Source organism: Ostrinia furnacalis, unplaced genomic scaffold (assembly GCF_004193835.3).
Source record: "Ostrinia furnacalis isolate ACB-3 unplaced genomic scaffold, ASM419383v2 OfSCF6011, whole genome shotgun sequence".
NCBI classification, from domain to species: Eukaryota; Metazoa; Arthropoda; class Insecta; order Lepidoptera; family Crambidae; genus Ostrinia; species Ostrinia furnacalis.
In genome coordinates this window covers 220,559-246,372 of record NW_021136250.1, presented here as the reverse complement: position 1 = coordinate 246,372, position 25,814 = coordinate 220,559, and the positions used below count along the sequence as shown (strand labels likewise).

At 36.7% G+C, this 25,814-nt stretch overlaps 2 protein-coding genes across 2 annotated transcripts in view; one reads left to right on the top strand and one right to left on the bottom strand.

The window, feature by feature from the left end:
* The window catches only part of ec (ubiquitin specific peptidase echinus), a 94,705-nt gene that overhangs the window by 13,620 nt on the left and 55,271 nt on the right, over positions 1-25,814 (top strand). The gene's annotated exons all lie outside the window — the stretch shown is intronic.
* Positions 10,748-14,490, bottom strand: LOC114361853 (major facilitator superfamily domain-containing protein 9). Its single transcript, XM_083287612.1, is given in 6 exon segments — positions 10,748-10,966; positions 10,968-11,554; positions 11,768-11,986; positions 12,432-12,561; positions 13,313-13,444; positions 14,264-14,490. Coding segments are annotated over 6 exon segments (1,257 nt in total). The 5' UTR covers positions 14,321-14,490; the 3' UTR covers positions 10,748-10,834.

The window sequence follows — 25,814 nt, the reverse complement described above, 5'->3', positions numbered from 1 at the left end:
ACGAAAAAAGGAAAATGATGTCATACCATCTACTCGTACAAGATGATGACATCCTGGTATGGCGCATGATTGTGATGTTATTAGTTTGTGTACGAGATTGGATAACTGTGATGGTTGTGGTGTTTTGTGACCTGTGCATAATATTCTCGATGGGGAGAAGATACTTAAGATTTATGAGAAGTTAATTTGTAGAAATGGTTTTCAGACACTAATATAGAGTCATTTGCATTAAGCTCAATTTATTGATATCAATAGGCTGACTATTTTGATCATTGTAAATTAAGTTACTTAACTTTTTTTGTTAGAAAATTCATGCACCTAATTCAATTTGTTAAAAATTGCGTAAATAGCAACATGGCTATTGGTTCTTTCCATTTACTAATATTACTTGATACTATTACATCATATTCATCTGTTATGTTATGACTAAATTATTCCTGATAATAGTATTGATTCACTTTTAATATCTCTCAATTACAACATTCGCATCCACATAGGTACTGAATGTAGGTACAATAACAGCGCGGTACGCGATCTATCCACGTGCACAATCAGTTCCACTCAACGCTCGGGGCATGAAAATTCAATTCTCCATAGAGTCCTGGCTGTATCCCACTAAGCTAACAGGAGCATGTCTAACAGAATAACCCGTGAAATTATCGCCACGAGCCAAGAATGCGAAAAATAGTTTCGCGACGAAGGGCTGTGCGAAACTGCGAACATGCGATCACTTGACGAGAAAAAAATTGTGGCTCCATGATGGATCACCTGCCCGTTGAAATGTAAAATAACTCCGCCGAGTGCTTGACACTCGATTTGCATTTGATTGGGGCGTTTTTCTTATAGTATGCATGGAAATCTTGGAATTTGCGATTTCGTGTGACAGACATTACAATGGACGCGATTGTTTTGGGGATCTGGCGGTTTATCGTCAAGTCTTGAGACAATGATTCTTTTCTTAGCAGTTAATACCAGTTTCAAGCTAAGTTGCTTACAGAGAGATAAATTCTACAGTAGCAGAATGGATTGACGTAATAAAATAAACAAATAGGTACCAAGGCTTTATTTACATGATTAACTAATTACAGGACTGGGATTTTTTTAAAGTTGCGAACAACATATACATTTCAGATTGTTTAATATGACAGCGTACCTATAATTATGTTTAATTCGGTAGCCAGTAATATAATTTGCTAATCAAAATTTAAATAACACACGGTCACGGTTTGTTATTCATAGAGTCAACTGTAACACGTTACATTGTGTATTCTTCGAGAAGAATACAAAACGGCCAGATATTAATTACTGCGTATTAATAAGAATACCGCCTGTGAACTCTATCAAGTGAATGATATATTCTTCACCTCGGAACCTTCTTAATAATGTCTCGTTCCCATAAGAATCTAATTGGAGCACGCGATAGCCCTATCAATCTTTCTCGGTAACTGTTTGAAATATTAAAATTACTTCATTGTAAACCATCCGGCGGTTAATTGAATTAAACTTACGCGGTCAGTGAACTTCCATTGAAGAGATTTAAAAATAATACCAGCGATTAGACGGAGATAAGCCCTTTAACCTACAACGTTATCTGAGGCTCGCATTGATACACTGATCCTGGACTTAAGATCGAAACTACAATTACTTCAAGCTTTTTAGGGATATACAAATTAAGGGCAATTTGCGATTAAATAATGTAAATCCCATTGCAATTAAAACATTTGTGAGAAATGGGTAGGTTGATGCCTAATTTTGTCGTTAACGGACTAGTCAAAGTGAAAAAGATAATGAAAGATATGCTCACAAGTAGTTCTTTAACGCACATGTAACAAATCGAAGCCTGAAAAGAACTTACAAAATCATGACAGGTGCAAGGTAGAGCCGTTAAAACTTCGTTAAAATTCAAATTCCTTTTGTGTTTCAATATTGGAAGCATGCTTTGATAACTCCTCGTAAGCTGGATCGCTTTATGAATGTTACTTCAGGTTCATAAAAGTGGTAATGGCATCCGATAGCCAGTTTCGCGCTTCAAACAGGTCTCTATGTCGAAAGCAATAAAGGACAGAAGGTTCAGACTTAACTTTGATCTTGAGCTTGGGTACTGGAAGTGAGCTCATTGTTTACCGAATGACCCTTATCTCTTCCGTGTGCAGTGTAAAGTACCTAGTTTACTTTGGAGCTGATATTTCTTAGAGCAAAACAGTGCAGCTGCTAAGCCGGTTACGAAATTATTTTGTAATGTTTCTTAAACCGTTATCAGACTTACTGTTTTACTCTACTATACTTGACTTCTTCTATATATATAAAAGAAAGTCGTGTTAGTTACTTCGCTTATAACTCAAGAACGGCTGAACCGATTTAGCTGAAAATTGTCAGGGAGGTAGTTTAGAGCCAGGAGAAGGACATAGGATACTTTTTATCCCGTTCGAAATAAAAAAAAGTCTGCTTATTTATTGCCATTAAGGCGGAACAAAGTTCGCCGGGTCAGCTAGTTATTTATAAAGAGAAATTTTAGTTTGACTCGTGAGCGCTTGGTTGCGGATGGCAAATGCAGGTTGATAACAAAGTACCGTGAATGGCTTAGGAGCAATGTAGGCAATACCTTAATAAAATTTTTAACAAGGTATACCGTTGAGGACCTGAGAACTCGTTTCTTATATTTAGGCATTACTCGTAGTAGTAGTACTAAATCTTGGCGGAACGTGCCGTTAGCTAGGGCAGTACTACATAAGGAGGTTTTTTTTTTTTTAATCTCCGGCTGAAATTGCCGGAGTTCGGTTTCAGACAAAACAATTTGTTGAATATTAAATCAATAATGTATATTTTTTTTTTTTTAGAACAAATGGTGGTAGTTTCTCGCTAATGTCTACGAGCAAACTTGTAGTCTCCATACTTAATACTTTTTTTTTTTTATTTATGTACAAGGTTTTAAATTTAAAAAATGAACTTAACATTTTACAGTAGTTTTTTTTTAACACTCCTTCCACCTGACACAGATTCTTACCGGTCACGGCTATCACCGACAATACTTACATCGGTTCAAGATAGTCGAGCGAGACCGATAAGTGCAATTGCGACATAAATGCTGTTCAGGATATACTTCACCTACTCAAAGAATGTCCACGTTTTGCCCGGCAAAGAGTACAGCACATGGCTATATGCCAATACCTTAAAGTTAACCCCTTTGAAATATCGGACCTGTTAAAGAGGGAAAGCGCCATCCAATCATTCATCCAATTATGTAAATATATTGTAAATAATTTAAAAGAATACAATAGTACGTAAGTTAAAATTTTGTGCAATAAATGTAAGTGCATAAAGTATATATGATAGGTATTTAAATGTATGTATATATTAAAACATAAGGAGGTAGGAACCGTACGTAATCTATGTATATCATTATTTGCTTTATTATTTTACTATTGTTTAACTAAAGAACATGCACTGTTAAAGCTATGATAAAAAATGGACTTTAAAGGAATTAACTGCTTAGCCATTCTGCAAAGTCTGAGGCATGGGAAATTAGCCAAGTTTACTTAAAGCAGCCATTTCCATAATTAACTATAGTTTATTCGTGAGGTGCACATTAATGTGTTACGCTACATTGGTTAATCGAAAATCTCATCGAATTTGCTCAGCGGCCGACGCAAGCTTCGAGTTTTTGTTCCATTGTCAGAAGAAAGAGTTAAACTATTTTAAACACCGGCTTGTTATCGGCAACATGGCATTTCCTTTCAACAATAGTTATTATTAGAGAAAAAGCAGCGTTTGGAATCGGAAACTCGTTGTGCAACTCTCACAGCCATTGTTATGAATTGAGTTACGTTTGCGAAATACTACCGGATGACTCAAGTTTTTATCGTAGAAATATATTTTGGTTTGGATTACAATAATCGTAATTTACTTTTTACTCGCCCTTCTTGGGATTTGTTGTGAATGTTATTTGTAAATATCTTATTTGTAGTTTTTTGATTGGTGTCTCTGCCTTTAAATACAATTTACATTACAAAGTATAATTTCACCTTTAAAAACGATAATGTCAGTATATAAAAGTTAAGGTACAAGCTTCTAGTACTTAGAACTGTGTATACTCGGCTACCGTTCATTGTTTCTGTCTACGGCCATTTGTTATGGCTACCTCTATCTTGAAATCTGAGCCTGAAGTCGTAGCTGCGCGCCACACTCATAAAAGTATGCATACAGAACTATATTTTCAAAACTATCTGCTATCACTTTCCACCTGTGCGTGTGTGAGGGAGACGTTACGCGTTAAGGTGAGTGTATACTAGAGCATTTGCCAGAGCATTACATTATTTCTTACGAATGGTACAATGCCGGCAAATGCTACATTATTGAGTGCATTTCCATGCCATGTAACGTTGTTGGGAAAGCTCGACTCTGTGTTCTGGGGAATGCTCGACTCTGTATGCTCATTTGCCGTGAGGCGTGAGCATAACATTTCTTACTAATTTGCGTATACTCTTTGTTGAAATGTCGAACCTATAAAGTTGCGTGTGCCGGCGTTCATGCTTTTGCTCGGCAAACTGCTACATCAAAACGCTCATTCCTTTTTAAAATCAAGTAGTAAAAAAAACAGCGAATGCTCGCCGGTGTTCTGCTGCAAGTACTGCTCTAGTCTGTACCCACCTTACGGCAGCGTTTACTAAACAAATGTCTTTGAACAGGTGCACGTGTGCTTGCTCAAGCTATCCCATAATATAATATCAACCATTCGGCCCACGTTCCAGAGTGTTTACAGTCGGCACCTCTGCACACCATAAAAAATTTTGCTTTTAATTGGAAATGCAGTTTTATCTCGGTTGGCAATGAGTGTTTTAAGTAGCGGAAAATTAAAAGATCAGGGTATGAACATTACATGTGTGAAGATGTAAGAGTGTATTTAAATGAATCTATGGAGCATCATTAATATACTGGACTACATAAAGGTGCATAGAGTTTCATGACTGCTTTGATACCTTCGTCCATGGTCTAGTGCGAAGAGTGAAACTCTCTCGACTCTGAGATTCTGGGTTAGATTGCTAGAGACAACACATCTCTATATACCAAAATTTGAGTCGTGCAATGTTAGTACTGTAACTGCACGAAAAGCTGCACGAGAACGTAACGTACGGTGTAACTCAGCCTTTAAAACAAGAGAGTAGTTTCTTAAATACTCGAAGTAATAGAAAATTAAAAGACTCCTTCAAGAGAGCACCTTACGCATATTAAATGCATAATGAAGTTACCTACAACATGAACATTTTCAAGTATTCATTAAAATTACAAGATAATTTAAGTTTGCTATTCATTGTATTATAAAATATGTTTCCATTACCTTCTGTTATTATCTACTTAATGAGATACATAGGTACTTTCAAAACTTTTGAGTTAGTATTGTAATTAATTACGTATACTTAAACAGCAATGGTAGATTCTGTAGAGTGGATTCTGTGGATTTATTTTCGTTAAAACATTCGAATGTAGTTTTAAAATGATTAAAAACAGTGATTGTCTCAAAGAATCAGAGGAATGCTCAAAACAATAACTTGGTGATGAATGCGAGCTCGTTACTTGATGGCTGCCCGTGCCGCGTCATATTTCAACCGCGCACTTAGCATTGATGCTTTTTATGACACATCTCTTGTCCAATCAGGGATTGTGTATTGTCTTCTTTTTGTACTGCCATTAAGGTATATTGTTATACAAGTTTTCCCGTTATTCTCATTTGCGGTCTAAAGACAACACAGGATAAATTCGTGATTATACAAAACTTTCATTGGTGTAATACAGACCAGCATGTTAAAAGCTAAGCTTGAATATTGGCATTATAAGTTGTTTTAATCGGTGCGATTATGTAACCAAAGTAGACTGATTTGCAAATGTGGTTCTTTGTATTCACAATGTAGAATTGACCACAAACTTTTTCTATTACTGGGTACCGAATTAAAGCTTTTATTGTACTTAAGTACATACATAATTCACTTTAGTGTACGAGTATTGTTTGAAAACCTGATGTTGCGAATCACAATATAGAGTTTTTTGATTGGTTGAAACACAGGCTTTCTAGTGTTAACAAAGGCATATAACTCATGTCGTCGATAAACTATAGAACGTCGTTGTTCATAAATCTGCCCTGACGTTAGCACATAGCTTTTGTTGTCTAGAATAATCTTGGCGTTCGTAAAGGCACAATTTTAGGTCCTCTGTTATAAATATGCATTAATGATTATTTTATTATTATTAAAATGATAACAGAATAAACGTCTTTGGACGTCAATATTCCAGTTTTCATGAAAATATGAATAATATGCATAAGTAGAGTAAAAGCTGTTACAATCGTAGTTTTAACCATTGACACTGTTAAGTACAACATATTATGTGATGACACTAATGTAATGTAAATCATTAACAATGTCTTAAAAACTACATGAGTAACCAGTATTTATCTACTTACTATGAAGTATTTCAACACATTAGTTGATATGTATTGTAAAACCAATCTCAATAAGACTACATTGGTTACTCTTACTTCTATCTACACTCATAAAATATTTTAACTATTCAGATAGAATATCAAACTAACGTTTATAATTTCAATCACGTCGATGAACATAGTACTCGTATGTATGTGTAATGTATGAATCTATAAAGTTTGTGTCACGATACGTCGCTCCTGCGCCCGCGACTGAATGCAAAGTGCTGTTCACATGTGTGTTACATAGAAAATACCATCGTGGTTAATTTACGCTGTTTCTATGTGGGAATGTTGTTATGTATTACTAGCTTTCCGCCCGCGGCTTCGCCCGCGTGGAATTTTGTCTGTCACAGAAAAACTTTATCGCGCGCGTCCCTGTTTCAAAAACCGGGATAAAAACTATCCTATGTTCTTTCCCGGGACTCAAACTATCTCTATGCCAAATTTCATCAAAATCGGTTGCGAGGTTTAAGCGGGAAAGCGTAACAGACAGACAGACAGACAGACAGACAGACAGACAGACAGACAGACAGAGTTACTTTCGCATTTATAATATTAGTTGGGATTAAATATGGAAATGAAATAAAAACTAGATGAAAAAATGAAAAAAAAATTAAGTAAATACTGCTTAATATTCATACAAGTACAGCGTTTAAAAATGTGGAAGGGTATTTCAGAGTATTTTGTAGAGTAAATAACTTAAACCTTTTTTTATTTAATTACGTTACTTCATTAGAGTTTCATGAGCGCTCTATCAGTAAATACCATGTTTTAAATAAATAAATTACTAATATTTCATGTGCTAAAATTATCATCTTGTGGCAGAAATATTACCGCAACACAAAACAAAACCGAACCATCGATACTGCAAAATGACAGCTTTAAATATAAATTGTTACTAGAAATAGTTATTTATGTATTCAGCACGCAACAAGCTATATTTTATTCTATCTTTACAAAAGATAAGGACATAACTATCAATTGATTGATGAAAAATTATGTACGAATAAATTCATGTAACATCTTATGGGGATAAAATGGCACATGGTTTTAGGCACCAGTGTAGACAATATTTCATGGTTCTAGTGCCGTAATGGAAGTAGATTCAGTGGGCTCGTTTTCCAGATAAGATGTATTTGAAGTCCCTAACCCCTTTCAGAGAAACTAGACTTAAAAATCTGTTGATCGATATTTCTGATAGTCTCGGTATATCTAGAAGCCATTTTAAATGAAATAATTACTAAACGTGGTAATGTCTCTTTCACTCTCGGAATGGTAACTACATAGTTACAATTTGCCAACATCATGATCCTGATTTTTGTCAAAAGATCTCTCTCATGATTTCAATAATTGGCTGGAAATACTTATTGAAATCCATCCTTTCATTTGAACACAGACTTAAATTAAATTTAGTTAGCGTTTCAAGTTTTGCTACTTGTGCTTTCTCGTCTGGCCTCACTTTTATGATGCAACTGCTTGTTAAAAGCTTAACGTTATAAGGTAATGCAACTTCTGAATCTGTTTCTATTACACATAGGTCCAGTCGTGCGCACGTGCCCTTGTTGATTCGTAATTAAATGTCAACCGAGTAATTAACATTAAAATTTGTTCATAATAAGTACGCAGGAGGAAAGGTGTTTTCAGCGGGATGAAGCGTCCTGCAACATTAATGTATGCAGGCGATTATAAATTTATTGGTTTTGCGAGCTTCACTTGCAATGTTGACATGTGCCTGTCATTGCACCAATTTCCATATTTATTGGTCTATTTATAATCTTACTACTACTGTGTGCAGGTAAACAAAAACATGTTACATACTCGTAGTAATAAAAAACGATCACATGTAAGTCCTCAATTGTTTGTTGCAAATAGCTATTAGGTACAAAGATAATGTAAAACTTGAAGTGTCATTTTCGATACAAAGTTACTCAGCTTTCTTCGTTTAAAAAAAATCAAAAAAACTTTGACCGGTGACTTTGATAGAGTGAGCAGCCTGAATTGAGATATTTACGCTAAAATAAATTGGAGCACTTGAAAAACTATGAAAGAAAATCTTAAAAATGATTGACTTATGTAAGTACGGTACTTGTAATGAGTCTCCTAGCACAATGGACAATGTTTGCAAAAAACCTGTAATTCATGAATCAATTAAGTTTTTATACAATTAATCTGACCAAACAACTGTCAAAGCTTGTTGAAGGTTTTTATTTCGCGTAGCGGGCATTCCGTCGCGCGCCGCTCTGCGCTCACGCATTTCCGTCGTTTCTCATTGATTCCTGTTAACATTAATATTTATAACATACTTCTGATTGAATGGCGATTATTTATGGACTATTTATCAACAGGTTTTAATGTCCAGTCGCGATAAACAATGAAATGGTTGTGCAGCTTTGTCCGAGCTTTATGTTATTTGTAGAATATTGTGTAGAAATGTATTATAATTTTTCTATTTTTGTCTTATACGTAACTGAGATTGTTGACTTGTATGTTTAATTAATTGGTAAAGATCTGAAACCATCTACCATCTCTTATTTTTAAATAATCACGAATAATAATGTTAGGCAACCCACGGTACGCGAAATATGACTGAGTTCTTACGCTGCTTCTTTTCACCACTGGGCACTGGCCCATAATACTGTCCTGAAGCAGTGGTAGGGTTTGGTTGGGATGTGCAAAAGTGCTCTTTGCGAGCCTACTGGTACATATACTCGTAAATATAAGATTTGAGGGCCGACTGTGATTGTTCACAAACCCGTTTGTTTGTCTCTCTATTGAAGAAGTCTGTTAAAAAGAAAAACGTTTATTTAAAATGCTATTGTTTGTATAAAGCAAAATAGTAACAATTCTAAGTACTCTCATCGTATCTAATAACGTAATTACTCGAATTTGAGGGCGTCCCGCTCGGCTGGACTTGACTGTTATGCAAATGGGATCGGGTCACAACACCTCGAAGTCACGCGGAAAGCTCACGTTACTTCATTCACTTCTGCAATTTCTATCTGTTTGAAAACTTGAGCACCTTATGCAACTTATTTTTACTTATTTTATTTTATAAAGGCTTTAGTTTCTCTTTTGTGAACACCGTCATTAGAATTCATAGGTTCCAACAACATATCCTGCTACCCGACGTTTCCTGCGCCAGAACAAGACGCAAACTTTTGACTCCACTAAGCAAACAATAATTAAATATTAAAGAGCTTTTTACTTGGCCATGAATGCTGCATATTGATGAAGAGAAAAACGTTTGTTTCTTATTTTATAAAAGTCATAGTAAATATTATAAAAAGCAACCTTTTTAATCTGATTTTAAGTTTGATAAGCGAAATCTGGCTGTTGATTAGGTACTTAACGAAGTACCTTAATAACACATAGCATCCTTGTGAACAGTTTTTTAATGCCCCTTAAGAAGCTTCCAGCTAGTTGATAACGACCCTGGCATTTCTAGATAAGCATCTACTACCCATATGTATTTTTTTAGAACACCATCACTATTCGCAGTTGCAAACATTGCCTTCGTCACCAGGACAGAGGACTAACGCCTCCCCTAGAGATTTCTTCAATGGTTTCCTTCTAAGCTTCACCAGATCGTTGATCCACCGAGTGGGAGCATCTTCCTGTCTTCCTTTCCGCTAATAGAGAACTTTTCTGCTCCAACGGCTATGTTCTACTTGTGCCCCACCCACTGCCGCTTAAGTTTGACAGTTTCTGCTTGCTCACAACCTTTATATCTCCTACGCAAACGCATCAAAATAATATCTATGGTATCATCCGTGTGAACACTGCCTTAATGCATCTAAAGACGTAACATTATGTGGTCAAGTAGATACCCTGAGACAATGGGAGGCTCAGGCGAGACGGTAGCGTCGCGGGTCGCTGCGTCCGGAAGGAACCGGCGTGGGAACACCCACACACCTGCGCGGGCGCCGCTTGGGTAATTAGTCTATTAATACACGTCATTAATGATATTAATCTGCATTTTGGTACCAGATAATCGCGGGGAATTAGTTACAATTGGTTTGGAAATGAATTATTTTGGGTTCTTTATTTTGAAAGGCAATGAAAAATATTTAAAAAGGTGTAATTATGTGTATACTAACTAATTAGGATCCCTCGATCGAGGTGTCTTAAATAAACAAATTAGCTAATTGATGTGGATTTTTATGAGTGAAAGTCATAAAAAATATTCTTAAGACCAATTTTATAATCATGTTTCTTGTCAACTCTATGCAACTCTTAATCAACTACCCGGGTATCATAATAAAACACAAAACATTCATTAACAAAATATATTATTTAACATTATTTGTACTTTAAATAAATAATCTAAAATTAAATTGGTCTAATATGTTTCTAAAAACATTAATCGCTCTTAGACTTGGCCTCAATCGATCGCTTCATTATTTTATAGCTTACGACTATTCCCGTAGCACCGAACAGTGCTGCTACGAATATCACATACGAAACACCCACGTATTCGCTAATCACCCCCCCCTAAAAGAGGGGTGACCACTCCAGATAGAGATCTCATACTACTTGTAGCACCTATCACCGAACCTCTATGCTCAGCGTTACCTTTATTCATTATCATCTCCAACCCTGAAACTCTACCAACAGAACCGCTTACAGCTAAAGGAATAATAAATAACAAGTATAAGTAAATATTAGGGGACAACCCCATTCCTATTAGAGATACAGTGATAGCTATAAATATGTGATACGTTCTCAATGTAGCGTCGTTGTCGTTCTTGTAAAATTGGTTAATGTAGCCTATGAAGTATGAGCAGAACGATCCGACCCCGCCTTGAAAAGCTATGATATAGCCAAGGCTTGTTGGTGACATATCGTGTTTCGTTTTCAAGAATATAGCGTAATTCGTGAAGTACATGCCCAAACATAGTGTTATGATGAGTTTGAACAGGAAAACGTCCCCGTAAACGGTCCAGTCTACTTTGTAAAATTCGTCTATGGATTCTTTAAAGCTATTTTTCACTGAGTCTATAAGTTTTGGCGCAACTGGAACTTGATTTTTCTTAGTACCCTGTTTTTCTTTGGTTTTGTCCGGCAGTAAGTTCATTAGGCCTGAAAAAGAAAACATGGCTTTTCAATTCTACTGAACTTGCGACATATCAACAATGTCTTTCAGTGGATCAAGGAATAGAGGGTATAGCACGTTCCTGATGAATGGCGAATTTGTGCCTTTTAACAAGTAAATCGGAACTTCGGTGAGATACTTCTAAGACTTGAATAAAATTCGATCTTGTAACGACTCTGCCTCAATTTGATTGATCTTACCTGCGTTAACACCGAAGAGAACAGCCGTTATGCAAGCGAGGACTGTGAACCCATACTCAGGGTAGGCTTCAACGACGTGTCCGCTGACCATCGGTCCGAGTGACATCCCTATGCCCGATATAGTCGCCTGACGACCGAAGGCCACGGCCTGCTTTGACGGGTCAGGCTCGTAGTCTGGGGCTGCTGACTTTGTTAGCAGCTGCGTGTGTTTGAAGAAACCTGTGTGTTAATAGTAAAATATATTATGGTGACGTCAGTCGCAGGTGGTTTTGGCCTGAGTTTGCTATATATAACTATAGACATTGTACACAGTGCCATCTTCATTGTTCCAAGTTCCAAAGTTTGAAAATTGGGCGCTAGCCATAACTACCATTGGCTTAGTAATTTCTTTTGAATATGTTCTATTGAATATCTACATAACATAAGCCACATAACTGCTTGTTTGATAAAGAAACGTTTCAATTCCCTATCTCAATTAATAAGCTAAATCAATATACCCACTTCAATTTCTATTAGGTACATTATTGTTAATACTAAATACGTGGGTACTCAAACTCGTTAGACGTTTCGATAAGATATGAAAATATCCGTCTATTACAGACATAAAATTATCACTAGTCAATGCGAACAATGTGATAACAATTTATTGAATTTGTTTACTCACCAAGACAAGCTCGCGTTGCGAAGAATACTACAATAGACGACGTTAGTCCTAATACAAAATATCCACATGTACAAATACACAAACACATGAATAGTGTTTGTTTTCTTCCCTTTAAGTCGCTCAGGTTTCCCTGTAACAAAATGGAAGTATTTAAATTAGGTAAATATGGCATTTATCTATGTATTTCTGCTCTAATTTTAGATAGTTGGTCTGAGGTTTCCGTCGACTGGGACCGCAATTAACCGCGGTCCCAGTCGCTGGATCCGTAAAAATTAAATAATTTTCTTCCGGCGCGACTGGGACTACCCATAAGCTTTAGTACTGTACCGATTTTAGCTTGAATAATATATTTCTTTAAGTTATCTATGAGTGGTCCTAGTCGCTGGAAGAAAAATATTTAATTTTTACGGATCCAGCGAATGGGACCTGGTCCCAGTGGCCGGAAACCTCATCGGTCTTATTTAGGAACAGTAGAGTCCAAAATATCGTCTTTAGAATTTTTGTCTTCTGCTACTATATTAGCAGTTTACGAATGGGCTTGAAATGTCAATTTTAAATCGAAATTACTTATTATCGTACATAAGTAGAAATTTATCTATTTAATAACTAGATCACAAGGCCAGCGTGATTTGCATTTTTAACAGCAGCGGGCGTACATAAAGATATAATGTAACGACGTCGCGACTGCATATTATGATAAACACTCCTGCATCTTATTCATATTGTAATAGATGCTATTTCACAACAAAAACACATGAAACCCAAAGTGATCAATCAAAAAACTGACAACACAACCATAATCCATGTAACAGACTTTTTGGCAACTTTAGGTGTCATAAATTATTTGACTAACTGTACTAAGCAAAATAAAAGTTGCTAACTATCACTGGTCCAGCGATGAGTTGTGTGCCGTAGTACGTGGCCCCCAGGGTCCCGATGAAGAGGTGGCTGCACCCCAGCGATCTGGCTTGGTTCTGAAGCTGGGGGAGCAGCATACCAGCTCCAAACATGTCCTGGAATTACATTTAAATGTCAATTATTACCTAATTTAAATTTTAAATGCACTTACAATTTTCGAAGTTATGTGTGCGATGGACCTTTATTCCTTAGCAATTTTTTCAGCAAATCAAGGAAGTTTACAAACTATGTATATCTTATTACAATATTCTGACTACATAGTGCAAATTAAATTACTGATACTCCAGGCTCTAAATGCCTGTTCTTTTCTGAAAAATTGTCTTTGATCTGGGCTTTTCAAGTGGCCTGATAGACTCAAGATCTAGTGCTTGTCTTACCCATGAATTGCGTGGAAAACCGTTTTTTCATAGATTTTGGTTCAGCAGATTCACTTTATGTGTCAGCTGATTTTTTAAAAAATTAAACTACTAGTAGGTATAGGTCTTATGAGTATTGTCAGCCAAACCAAAGGCCTTGTTCAACACTAGTTGAATACATTACTGTATACAATACAGCCTTCTAAGATACTGGTTTAGCAGGTAGTGGCAATTGTGCGATAGTTTTCTGTGGCCATCACGGCTCATTAACGATTCTACTATGACAGACGGTAGCGTATTTATAAACATTAACAGACTAGACGTAGCTGTTGCCTGATTCAAGTTTATTCATACATACACATAAGTACGTTAATGGAAAATAAAAACAGATACATGTACATGGTGAACATCGTTCATTTAAGTTAACTAAAGTATGCACATTTCCGCACTATACTCTTGTTCTTAGATGGAAACAACACAAAAACCATGACTACACACGAATATTCCCGTAATAACACACGTGAACATTTACTAAGCAATATCACAATTCTCACTCACCAAAAAGGACACAACTTGGAGTATTTGTGTAGGTGCTAACATTGTTTTAGTGGCCATTTTATATTGTAGTAATGAAACGTCCGAAATACCGCGTTATCGCGGTGATAAGCGGCGCGCGTCGCATGCTGCCGCGAGTGGCCTGCGACTGAGGACGTGGTATCGTTCTACAATGATACCAATTTACTTTGATGACGTGCTTGTAATATTTTTTTCGGCCGTGAAATAGGCCCTGACGGAGGTCGTGTCCGATAATATAAAAAATAATTACGTATTCTCATCATGAACAGGTGTAATTGATTACGTATTGTCATCATGAGGAAGTTGTTTTATCTATTGGATTTGATATTTTGTACGCGTATATTGATTACTAATAATTGCTAAATGATTGTAATGAGGAAATCAAGGCTAGATATATTTGGGACGTGATTATCATTATTCGCTATACATATGTATTTAATGTTACGAATGAAAATTTCAAGTACGTAACATACGTCAATGTATGATCAGCACCAAGCTGAACTAATATGCGCTTAATATACATTTGTAAAATCTAAAGTGGCTGTTCAATTTAATACATACAGTCTGCAAGCCCTCATATTGTAATTGGTGAGTTAGTTGAAATATAGACTTTACTAAAGTGCCAGGACTTTTCAGAAGATAATGACAAATTTTTCGTAGAATGATCTATTTAACAACAATTTAATTACATAATCTCAGTGGCGTAGAGTTTGTAATTCCTACTACCTATTAACTGTGTTGCATAGGCTTAAGGCTTGGTATTTCTTCTAAAGTAGGTATTTCGCGCTGTCAAAATCTGCGCGCGCAATTCTTCGCCGAAAACAGCGCGTCAAAGAGCTCCCGCCACAATTTCCAGCTACACAGTATAGAAATACGCAGTTGGTTAGGTTAGGTTGACTTCCTTCCCTTCAAGCGTCACACTCACAACACTTTCTAATAGAAATCATATCCAAGTTATACAAATTAAAACACCTTTCAGACTTTTTGGGAATATATTCTAGAATCGATTAAATATAAAATATAACTGCAGAAGTAAACACTGTTCAAAGTGGCCGTGGCGTCGCCCGACCTTCTGGAAGTTCTGCGCCGGCTTAAAGAATTTCAAGATTACGTCACCCGACCTATCGGTAGGCCCTTGGGAGCTTGAGCGATTGGATTTTTTTTATGATAAGTTACTCTTAGTAGCGATTATTTAGAGCTTGGATAATAAATTTAATTATAGTTGTTGCAATTCACGAAGCTTTGCATGTGGTTAATAACATTAATCAGTATAGGTACGCATCAATTTTGTTCAGTCTCTTTGTTTATTAATAAATAAAAATATCATACTAAAATTGCAGAAACATATTTGTTTGTATNGCACGCGTCCGTCCTCCGTAAGCGCCACCGCGCGACTGATTGAGATTGTCCAAGCCGTCATGGGCGATTTTTTCCACATTTTTTAACATAGTAACTAAATAAGACGCAATATAAAAATTTCATCCGTTAAAAGCCCTCAAGTTATTTCTGAACTTTAGTTTAGTAAAAGATTCAGAATCTCAAATCGCTTATTTTAAAAATAAAACCATTATTAGAAAACGAATAGAGGTAACTTTGGGAATTTATTCTATCGAGTCAACTTCATCAAATCGTGTTTCCATCCGTTAATAGCCCTAGAAAATATCCTCAACTATGCCCAAAAAAAATCTTAGCCTTTTATTTTACTGTTTAGTACCTCAAAAATGAAAAATGAAAACCTCATTTTCGCCATTTTCTCTGTTACCCGGCCTTAAGAGTTACGCCCGTCTTCACAAACATTACTATGAGGTCTCACAGTGCATGTGGACGCACAGGAAGACATACAAACCTATTCAACGCTGTGCGTTCGATTTTCTGCTTCACTTAAGCAAGCATTGTTTGTGAATACGGGCGTTAGAATAGATAGTCGCTGTTTTTCTAACAGGACAGCGTGGACTCAAAATGTAGATACTTATGGGTCCATCACGCAAGGGTTATTATTTCGGTAGTCGTCGTAATATACTACGGGTCCCACGGTCAGTATACCTCTTCAATTCTGGGTCATTTTTATTACATTTCTAATAAGCGGTTGCGGGGGCAGTCGTCATGGTTCACGATTTAATTGGTCCGCACTTTGTCTTGAGCAAGGGCTCGAACTTCGGTGCCATGTGAACTTGCAACCACTTTTATTGTTTAGTAATAAACAATTGTGTTCTGAAAGTTTAACGAGCTTTTCAAGTTATGGGCTATATTTTTTAATAATTTAAAGTTACAACTGTCTTCACGAGATTATTTTTATTTGAGGCTTACACAAAGTAATGACTAAATGTAGGGCGTTTTACACTCGCGAGCAAAAGTATGGAATCACTTACATGAAGTTGTTTCCACGCGATCTTGTGTACTAACGAATTTGTTAGTAACTAAAAAAGTAGCACCATTTTAAAGATTAAACTTTTAACTTTAAATTGATACCAAATTCATTTAAATCACACCAGTATTTAAAAAGATATCCCGGCTGATGTGAAGAAGTAAGAAAAAAGACATGTACCAACTGTTTGATACGTCGCGAGTTGCGGCCTATTTACCCCCTATAAAAGCACGTGTTTTCGGATTTTTGCGTTCACACGTTGATCCATACACATCTCGGCTTCTTTTGACACTTTACCTGGGATTCTACACCTTCAGAATCAGCACAAATCGTTGCACTATTGCAAGAAGGGCTAAGCCAGCGGGCTGTCGCACGTCAGCTCCACATAAGCCAGTCCTGGGTTTCAAAAGTTTTCAGACGCTTTCGGGAGACTGGTGGCTTTATCCCGAGACCAAGTTCTGAACATTGCCGGTGCACATCGCAGAGGGAAAACCGTTTTTTCATGTCAACTTCTCTACGAAATCTTCATTTGACTGGTGTCGACGTCCAGCAAGAGCTCAGAAATGTTCGTAGGATAGCTGTTAGCGAGTGGACAGTTCGTCTAAGATATGAGCAATAAAATTTGACTCCAAAAAGGCCTGCCACAGGCTGGAAACTGACGGCAGGTCGCCGACAAGCACGCTTTCAATTAGCTCGCACTCGGAAGGCGAGTAATGGAGGCGAGTTTTGTTCTCCGATGAATGCAGACTGTTTTTGCAGTGCAGCAGTCGAAGAGGTCGGGTCTATAGACGGCCTGGGGAGCGATTTGTGCAGTCCTGGTTCGCTAAAACATTGGCTTATGGGGGTGGCTTGCTCGACTTCCCATCGAGATGTGTAGGAGCAAATTGAAAGCGTGCTTATCGGTGACCTGCCGTCAGTTTCAAGCCTGTGGCAGGCCTTTTTGGAGTCAAATTTTATTGCTCATATCTTAGACGAACTGTCCACTCGCTAACAGCTATCCTACGAACATTTCTGAGCTCTTGCTGGACGTCGACACCAGTCAAATGAAGATTTCGTAGAGAAGTTGACATGAAAAAACGGTTTTCCCTCTGCGATGTGCACCGGCAATGTTCAGAACTTGGTCTCGGGATAAAGCCACTAGTCTCCCGAAAGCGTCTTAAAACTTTCGAAACCCAGGACTGGCTTATGTGGAGCTGACGTGCGACAGCCCTCTGGCTGAGCCCTTCTTGCAATAGTGCAACGATTTGTGCTGCTTCTGAAGGTGTAGAATCCCAGGTAAAGTGTCAAAAGAAGCGGAGATGTGTATGGATCAACGTGTGAAAGCAAAAATCCGAAAACACTTGCTTTTATGGGGGGTAAATAGGCCGCAACTCGCGACGTATCAAACAGTTGATACATGTATTTTTCCTTACTTCTTTACATCAGCCGGGATATCTTTTTAAATACTGGTGTGATTTAAATGAATTTGGTATCAATTTAAAGTTAAAAGTTTAATCTTTAAAATGGTGCTACTTTTTTTGTTATTAACAAATTGGTTTGCACACAAGATCGCGTGGAAACAACTTCATGTAAGTGATTCCATACTTTTGCTCGCAAGTGTAGTAATAATTACATATATTCGGGGAAACAATAATAAACCGCCTGCATGTAGAAAACTGTCCACGAAAAAGTTTTTCAATGGAAACTACGAAAATCTTGCTCTATTAAATTTTTTTGTCTCCATAAAAGTGAATGAAGGCTATTTATTATACGATCCCATTTCATAATATCAGTCATATATGATTATTATGTGATGTAAGATAAAAGAAACTGATTACTTCATCATGAACTGCGTGTGATCGGAAGTACACTATCAAGTGGATATAGTTGCTCTCTGATGATGACATCACGACATGTTTACGTTTCAATTTAAAACAACATCAGTAAAACATACAATTTGATGACAATTTTGGACGACGTGGGTGTCCGGATGTTATTACATAAATACGTAATTTAATGCAGGATTTCCTACGATTTGTAGTATTTTATTGTAGAGCTAATCTTCGAATAGTAGAGAAATAATAGTCTCCCAAGCATTCGTGTTTTAATGAATTGTGTGAAAGTTGATACCTTTACTTTACTCGTATGTGACGTTCGTAGTCGTATCTTTAACATAAGCTATGTGAAACGTAAAGATAAATCATCTCTCGCGATCTCCAGATAAAGCTCGTCAAGTTCCCAACTTTTTAAGTCTCACTTTTTTCTCGCATTATTGAAATCAATATCCCTAAATGAACTGAACGTCTCACAAAAAGGTGACACCAATTAATTATTGTGCCCTGTCAACCCTCGCCACGCCTTCCATGACCCACTGCCATTCGACGCTTCATTGGATGTTTTTTGCCCCTAATCCTTTTTGTAACAACTAATTCCCTTGTTTCCGAACTATATTGTAATGAGAGCTTTCCTGGTTTGGTAGAGTAATGTTGTAAAGCTTTTTATGCTCGCTCATCATTCCTGAATTCCTGATCCTATTTAATTCTATTATTATGATTATGAGCTCATTATGATTTTGTTTCTCGTTCAACAGCATCCCAAATAATTTATTGAAATCAACTGTTAATTAACTTACAATGCGTCTCAATGTGAGGCCTCCTAATTGCTGATGTTAATTTTTGAATTAATTATAGCCGTAGGCGCAATTCCGAACGTCTTCATTTAAGCGGCATCTACACGAGTTGGTTGTGCTGACTGGTTTGATGTAGTGTGCCATTTTTTCAGCCCACATCTGCACAGGTCAATCATCGCCTTAAACTATAAAGCCATTTGTTAACCAATTTTTTACACTGATGTGTTAAAAGTAAGATGGTGCCATTGAAGAATAAAGAATCGCCCCAGTAAACACTACTCAACATCAATTTATCAACCGACCATGCCGTGAATCAACTTATGTACAAATCGACTTAAGTAAATGAGAACCCTCCTTTACCGCGATGAAGTCAGTTGGCGCACAATGGGCGAGTGTGCACGTGAATTGGCTCACTGTGCACTGAACTGTGACCCCGACGCTGACTCATCCTTCCTGGCCAGGATTCGGCCAACGCTACCTCCTGTGACTAACCGAGAAAAAACAGCCATTGTCCGAATCGATTCTCAAAAAAGTAACGGAGAGCCCGTAACTCGATTGACTCGACTTTTACGTCGTTACTTGAGGTTTAAATATTTTAAGTAGATTACTCTTGACTTTTACAGCATTTGTGACGTTGTACGTAGACAAAAATGCGTTTTCGAAATTTTTATTGTGGCCTTGAACTCGCTTGAAGATCATACGAGCTGTATAATCGGACTAAAACTACCGATTCCTATAATAGCTATGTGAGTCATGAAAGTAGTACGTCATGTAATAATTTAGAACCTAATCCTTTACATTCGGTTTCCCCAACAATTTGTAGCACCATATGCAAAACAAAAAAATAACTATGGCGTAACTGAAAAGCTTAATCTCCCGATCGGTGAGGGCGCTAGCACTCAAGACGTGTGGGAATCGGCAGCGGAGCGCGACGAACATTGGGCCTTGGTCTTGGCTGGTGTCTAATTGCTCCAGTGCTTGGCCAAAGGTTGGCCACATTATACTTGACGATTGCGCCCTATAATGAGGAAGCCGTCGAAGGATGAGACAGGAAAGCCGTAACAACGGGCCCTTTGTTAGTCCATGCTAATGAGCATGTGTGCTCTAATTTGAAACTAATGATAGTGCAGGTAACGAAACCTGCACTATCATTAGTTTCAAATCTCGTGGGTTTTTCTGCCAATGCAAGATCGCTTGAGATGATTTCACAGCTAAGAATACATAAATCATTTTTGTCAGTCAAATCTTATCCTGCTTTTGACAATAATACACATACCTACTCTCAAATCTGTTAGTCATAGATATCGTTATATCGATTGTTGTAAGAGTATTATCATTACGGCATTGTTCGCGTTTTAATTTGTGAAGCAGAATTTATGTAATTTACCGTTCCGTCTTTTCTTATGTCTAAACCGCACAGCTCTAAACAATAACACTTTCATTTGTTTCCAATAGAGTCTATTGAATCTGAAGCGAAGTGAAGTGATCACATCAATTTATGGTCCTGAGATAGCTGTGGGACCGCGGTCGCAGCTCGCTTCCCGCTTGCACAAATCTATAATGTGGTTACCAATAGAGTTTAAGTGATACAAAAAGACCACTGAACAGTCATGAAACATGGGAACAATATGATGCAAGGGGTAAAAAGCTGGAATAAGTACCTTAGACGCTTCGACGCCTTAATAAATATATTGTGTATGTGATTGTAATACAAACTGCGGTTACCTCAGTTCAGTCTTACTCGGATTAATTTTTATTTATTTATCCGAAATACGGGACTTGTCCAGCAGTGGACGTCTTTCAGCTGAAACGAACGAACGAATGGGACTATTCCCACCTCTCGGCCCACCGCTGCAACTCTAGTGAAGCCAGGACCTACAGCTTGATCGCCAATAAAAACCCGAATATAAATTAATTTTTTTTATAAGCAACATTGAATCTACTTGAACTATCCTAACAACTCTACTATTTTAATAGGACTTAGAAATAGGTTCGTTTTGGCAAATATCTCCTGAATTTTATCAACTTCAAAGACAATAGGGTAGTTTCCTAAAAAATTTTTTTTAATCCGTAATGTTTAATATCCAAAAATATTGGACACATATATTTTTATTTGTCAATCTAACAAATAATTACATAGTTATGGTGCGTTGAAGTTCCGCACGACGTCACAACGTGCGGCACTTTTATGCACGCATTGACGTCACGGGCCTCTTCTTATGAACTTCGCGCTTTATCTCTTTAAATTTTCATTAGTTTGAAAAAGTGAAAAATACGTGTAGAGTATTTTTTGATAAGTTAACTGACGGACTAATTAAAACTCTTGCTTTTTGACCCAGGAAACATCCCTATTATTCAACAATACAAGTAGAACTTAGTAGAGTCATTGGTAGTACTATACGTAGTTCTAGGAAACGTTTCATGATCAATTTCGCAGCCTAAGCCCATGTATAGTTTTCCACATTTGGTCCGAGTTTCCTAATGGGTAGATATGTCTTACGTGTCGGCGCCCGCGCACGTCGAGACGATCGCCGTGAGAACACAGTGTTGCGGTTCACGGCACCCCGTATAACATTATATCATAAAAACACCATGTTATAATATCTACAATCTACATGTTATCGCGTGAATAAAAATGTAATTATTTGAGTAACATCTTCGTCTAGTTTTGATAAAACCTTTGTGTAGGACTTAGGTAATTTTGAGAAAAATAAGTAATTGTAAATAGGTATACTCGTACTATTTTAAAACCTTAAAGAAATTATATCAAGAGCGTTAACGTTCGTTTCTATGGTCTAGTTTCCTTAATAATTAAAAACTCTATCCAGTGAGCCGTTATCCAACTAGAAACTTTATCAAAGCTAATTTGGTGCTACATGCCTTCATCTACATGAAGGCTTTTTTCTCAATTTTGGTATCTTGTCTTGTATTCATCTAAACCGGTAAAAACAATATTCAAGTTGATATTTTTTTGCGATTTTTTATGCCTAGTGCTATGTTCGAAAATATAGAGATCTTAAAATAAGTTAATTCGAATCCATTAGATACTACTCGTATAATAAGTGAGTGCAATCTTTATTGCCTTACAGCGCTCTTGGAGAAATTAAACCATACGAGTTTAACCGCCCTGCGGTTATTAAGTAGTAACTATTTATCGCAGATATTTCCTATAACGGTTTCTTAAATCACAATTATATGTGCATAGTTTTATAAATTTTAATATGTCTTACAGATTGCAAGAAAACCTGCATATAACATGTACTCGTACCTATGTATTCAATATAAAAAATTACAAGTTATCAAAGTACCATTGTCAAAATATATGGCGGTATTATTTATTTCAATTTGACTTTTACATTGATACCCTTTGATATCATAACAATTCATTTCGTATATTAACTACGGTGTTGGAGTGACGTAAGCGTGTATTGTGATCTACGCAGACGCCCATTTGTATGGGCATTCCTTCACGCTCACTTTTCTAATCGCTGTAACGCCTTTTCTTAATTTTTTGTCGAGAGATCTCGATTACACTAAGAAGAAATCGTCTTGCGGTATTCCTCTGCATGAAACTAAAAAATAAAGTTCCTGGTAATTACTTTCGTCTCTGAAAAACTGATTAGCTTCCGAAACATAATTTTGTTTAGCTACGGAAGAACCTTGGAATCTGTTCAGTTAGCGTAAACTGTGCGTCTGTTATTCTTCGATCTTTCAAATAGTAGTACTGGTAGTAAGTACTATCAAAATCTACTAATCTAAGTAGATTTTGATATAAGAGCTGGCTAAGTTTTACTATCAAATAATAATAATTAACAATCAAATAACAAAAACAATGAATTTTAACGTAACGGAAATTAAATGATCATTAAACGCACTATAATTATAAAATGCAAATGGGCGGCCATAGATTGGACGTTAACCTGTCCTCGCTGGACAATAAAGCCAAGATTGGAGGATATAAATATCGCTAAACTTGGTCAACACATTCTCTACAAACCAGCCGTATAAACGAACTTATCTCTTAGATAAAATGGGCACCTCCACCGGTCAGTTCGGTTTAAAAAAATTAGAAAAAGTTCCATAAAGCACGGCCAAACCGGTCAGATTAGGAGAAACTCCATGGTCCACTTGGGCCGAGCATCATTTATGTAAATCGTTGACAAATGGACTCAAAAACACTTTATATGTTTATCAGCTCGTGCCACCAATTTGGTCGAGGACAACATAAGTTCGGAATGGTTACGTAGGCACAATTGTGTAGGCCTCGAAATTTGACTATTGTGTGTCGATTATAGATATTAAGATTTACTTGTCAAATGTAGCTCAGATAGTATCAAAATGTTTACTGACCCCAAACTGTCTAGTTAGGAAATGGTTATCGGAACGTATAATCTGTTTGGAGTAAAAGTTGGAGCATTTGCAAATGCGGATGTTAGTTATTACAGAAAGTAACATCTTTCCCCGTTGTTTGAGTTGTTGAAAGAGCATTAATTTGCTCGTTATTTCTCTCTTTTGCGTACATTTTGCGAGATGCTCTTGTTTAATCAGTACCGTCGTGGGAACCCCGTTGTTTGCACCCCGTAACACCCGCATGTTTCATAGTCTCGTGTGTACACGTTTGTGGAAAGTTTACTAATCTGAGAAATAATTAACTCCGAAACAATGGGGCCACTTACTCGGGTAGCGTTATTGACTTATAGTTTCCATGTAGATGAGCGAAACATGTCACAATAGCCACTTGTATCGTTTTACCGGAGTTCTTGTAAGCTGTTCGCTAGTACAAGCAAGTTTTGGCCTATTGTTTCGTTTACAATGTTACTAAAATCAAAAATAGTCTGTACAAAACAACATCTCTATTGTATCATCAAAGTGTAGATTGTGAAACGCCTGCGCCTAGCAAGAAAACCACGGCAAAATCGCAGCCTAAAGATTTACTCGTAGCGTGTAAAACGAATTCAGTAGGCGCTTGCTCGAAGTGTAGAGCTATGTACAGTACAGAAAATGAGAATGTTTGGAATATTAAATAAAGTTTAATTTTATTTTGTTAAGTTTCAGCACTAGATTCTTAATTGTCATGAACAATTTCAGTTTACACATTAACATTAACATGCTTCGTTTTTCAGTACAAAAGTAATTAATGTTTGCTTACAACAACAAAATACAACAAAATGCATTAGCAATTGTGTACGTATTTATAACTTTTCTATAGACTATAGTCTAGTCCTTTTAGATCGCAACTTATGATATCACATTTGCAGTAAACGAGTTCAAGTCCTGCTATATTTGGACGTGTATGTAACGGTAAAAGTCTTTTTGAGTGAAGTTAGCACTTCCTCTTAGCACAAAACTCGTTTGCTTTACTACGACTTACTACTACGTCAACAACGGACAGTATGCCCAGACAAATGTAACCGTAATTCAAAGATAGTAAGGTTTAAATTGCTTTGTACTAAGATAAGCTTCAAAAAAGCTTGAGGTGCGAAGGTGATGGAGCATTGTCTGAGTAGACCGCAAGATATAACCGGTTTCCAATGATGTTGTGGAGTAGATACTACCATCAGAAATGTACTAGCACGTGTCCATTATAACTAGCTAAGATATAACTCTATTCATTATGTAGTGGGGTATATTTTATAGCTATTATATTATGCATATTCAATAACAATAGCCGTAATCATATATGTATATTTTACCTAATAAATAAAACCAAGAAAAAGTTATATTACTAACATATTTTTATATAAAGAAGAGTCGACAGCATACTAGATACCTTGGAAAAATCGCAGTTATTACAAGTAAATAAACTGCTAAAATGTTTCGCGTTATGTGCTATCGCCCTACAAACAAGAGTTTAAAACAATATTGTGAACTTGATTGTACGTGACGTTTTGAAATTCTTTACGTTTTCAATTTATCATATCAAAAAACAAGGAGCTGACTCGTAAGGTAGAATGGAACCCAGGTGATGTTACAAAAAAGTAATAAAGTATTTTTTGTTCATACGATACAATAGTCAAAAGGGGTAGCATGAAATTAATTAATGATCTACAAAACCATTTTTTTAGTTTTGGATGAGTAATATTATTTTAGAAGGCATCATCGGTGTTGTGATGCGTTTTTCAGTAGTGAAATAAGATTCTTAAAAATCCCAACTGTGTTTTGAAATATATCCCAAGTTGTCATAAGTTTTTTTTAATGCAGAATAAGGCAGGTATTTGACTTGATACTTGAAACTTACTACATAACTACTATATGTATTGAAAATGAGCCTGTATTCATACAAATTTCACGCTCGTAATGAGTTTTTCTCACTATCGATCCATCTAGGTAGATGTGTAGTGAGCTATGAAATAGTATGATTAGACAGGAACATATTTTCAAAGAGAACGATTAATTTGTAGACACCCCGGGCAATTAACACGTTGCTTTAATTACCCACTCAATAGAGCGAGGGGCTTATTACTCTGAGTTGTTGTGAAAGGGTTAACAGCTAACAAAAACGAGAATGCATAATTGTACACTGTTTCAAAACTATTTAAGAGCGTTGTCACATTTTTCAT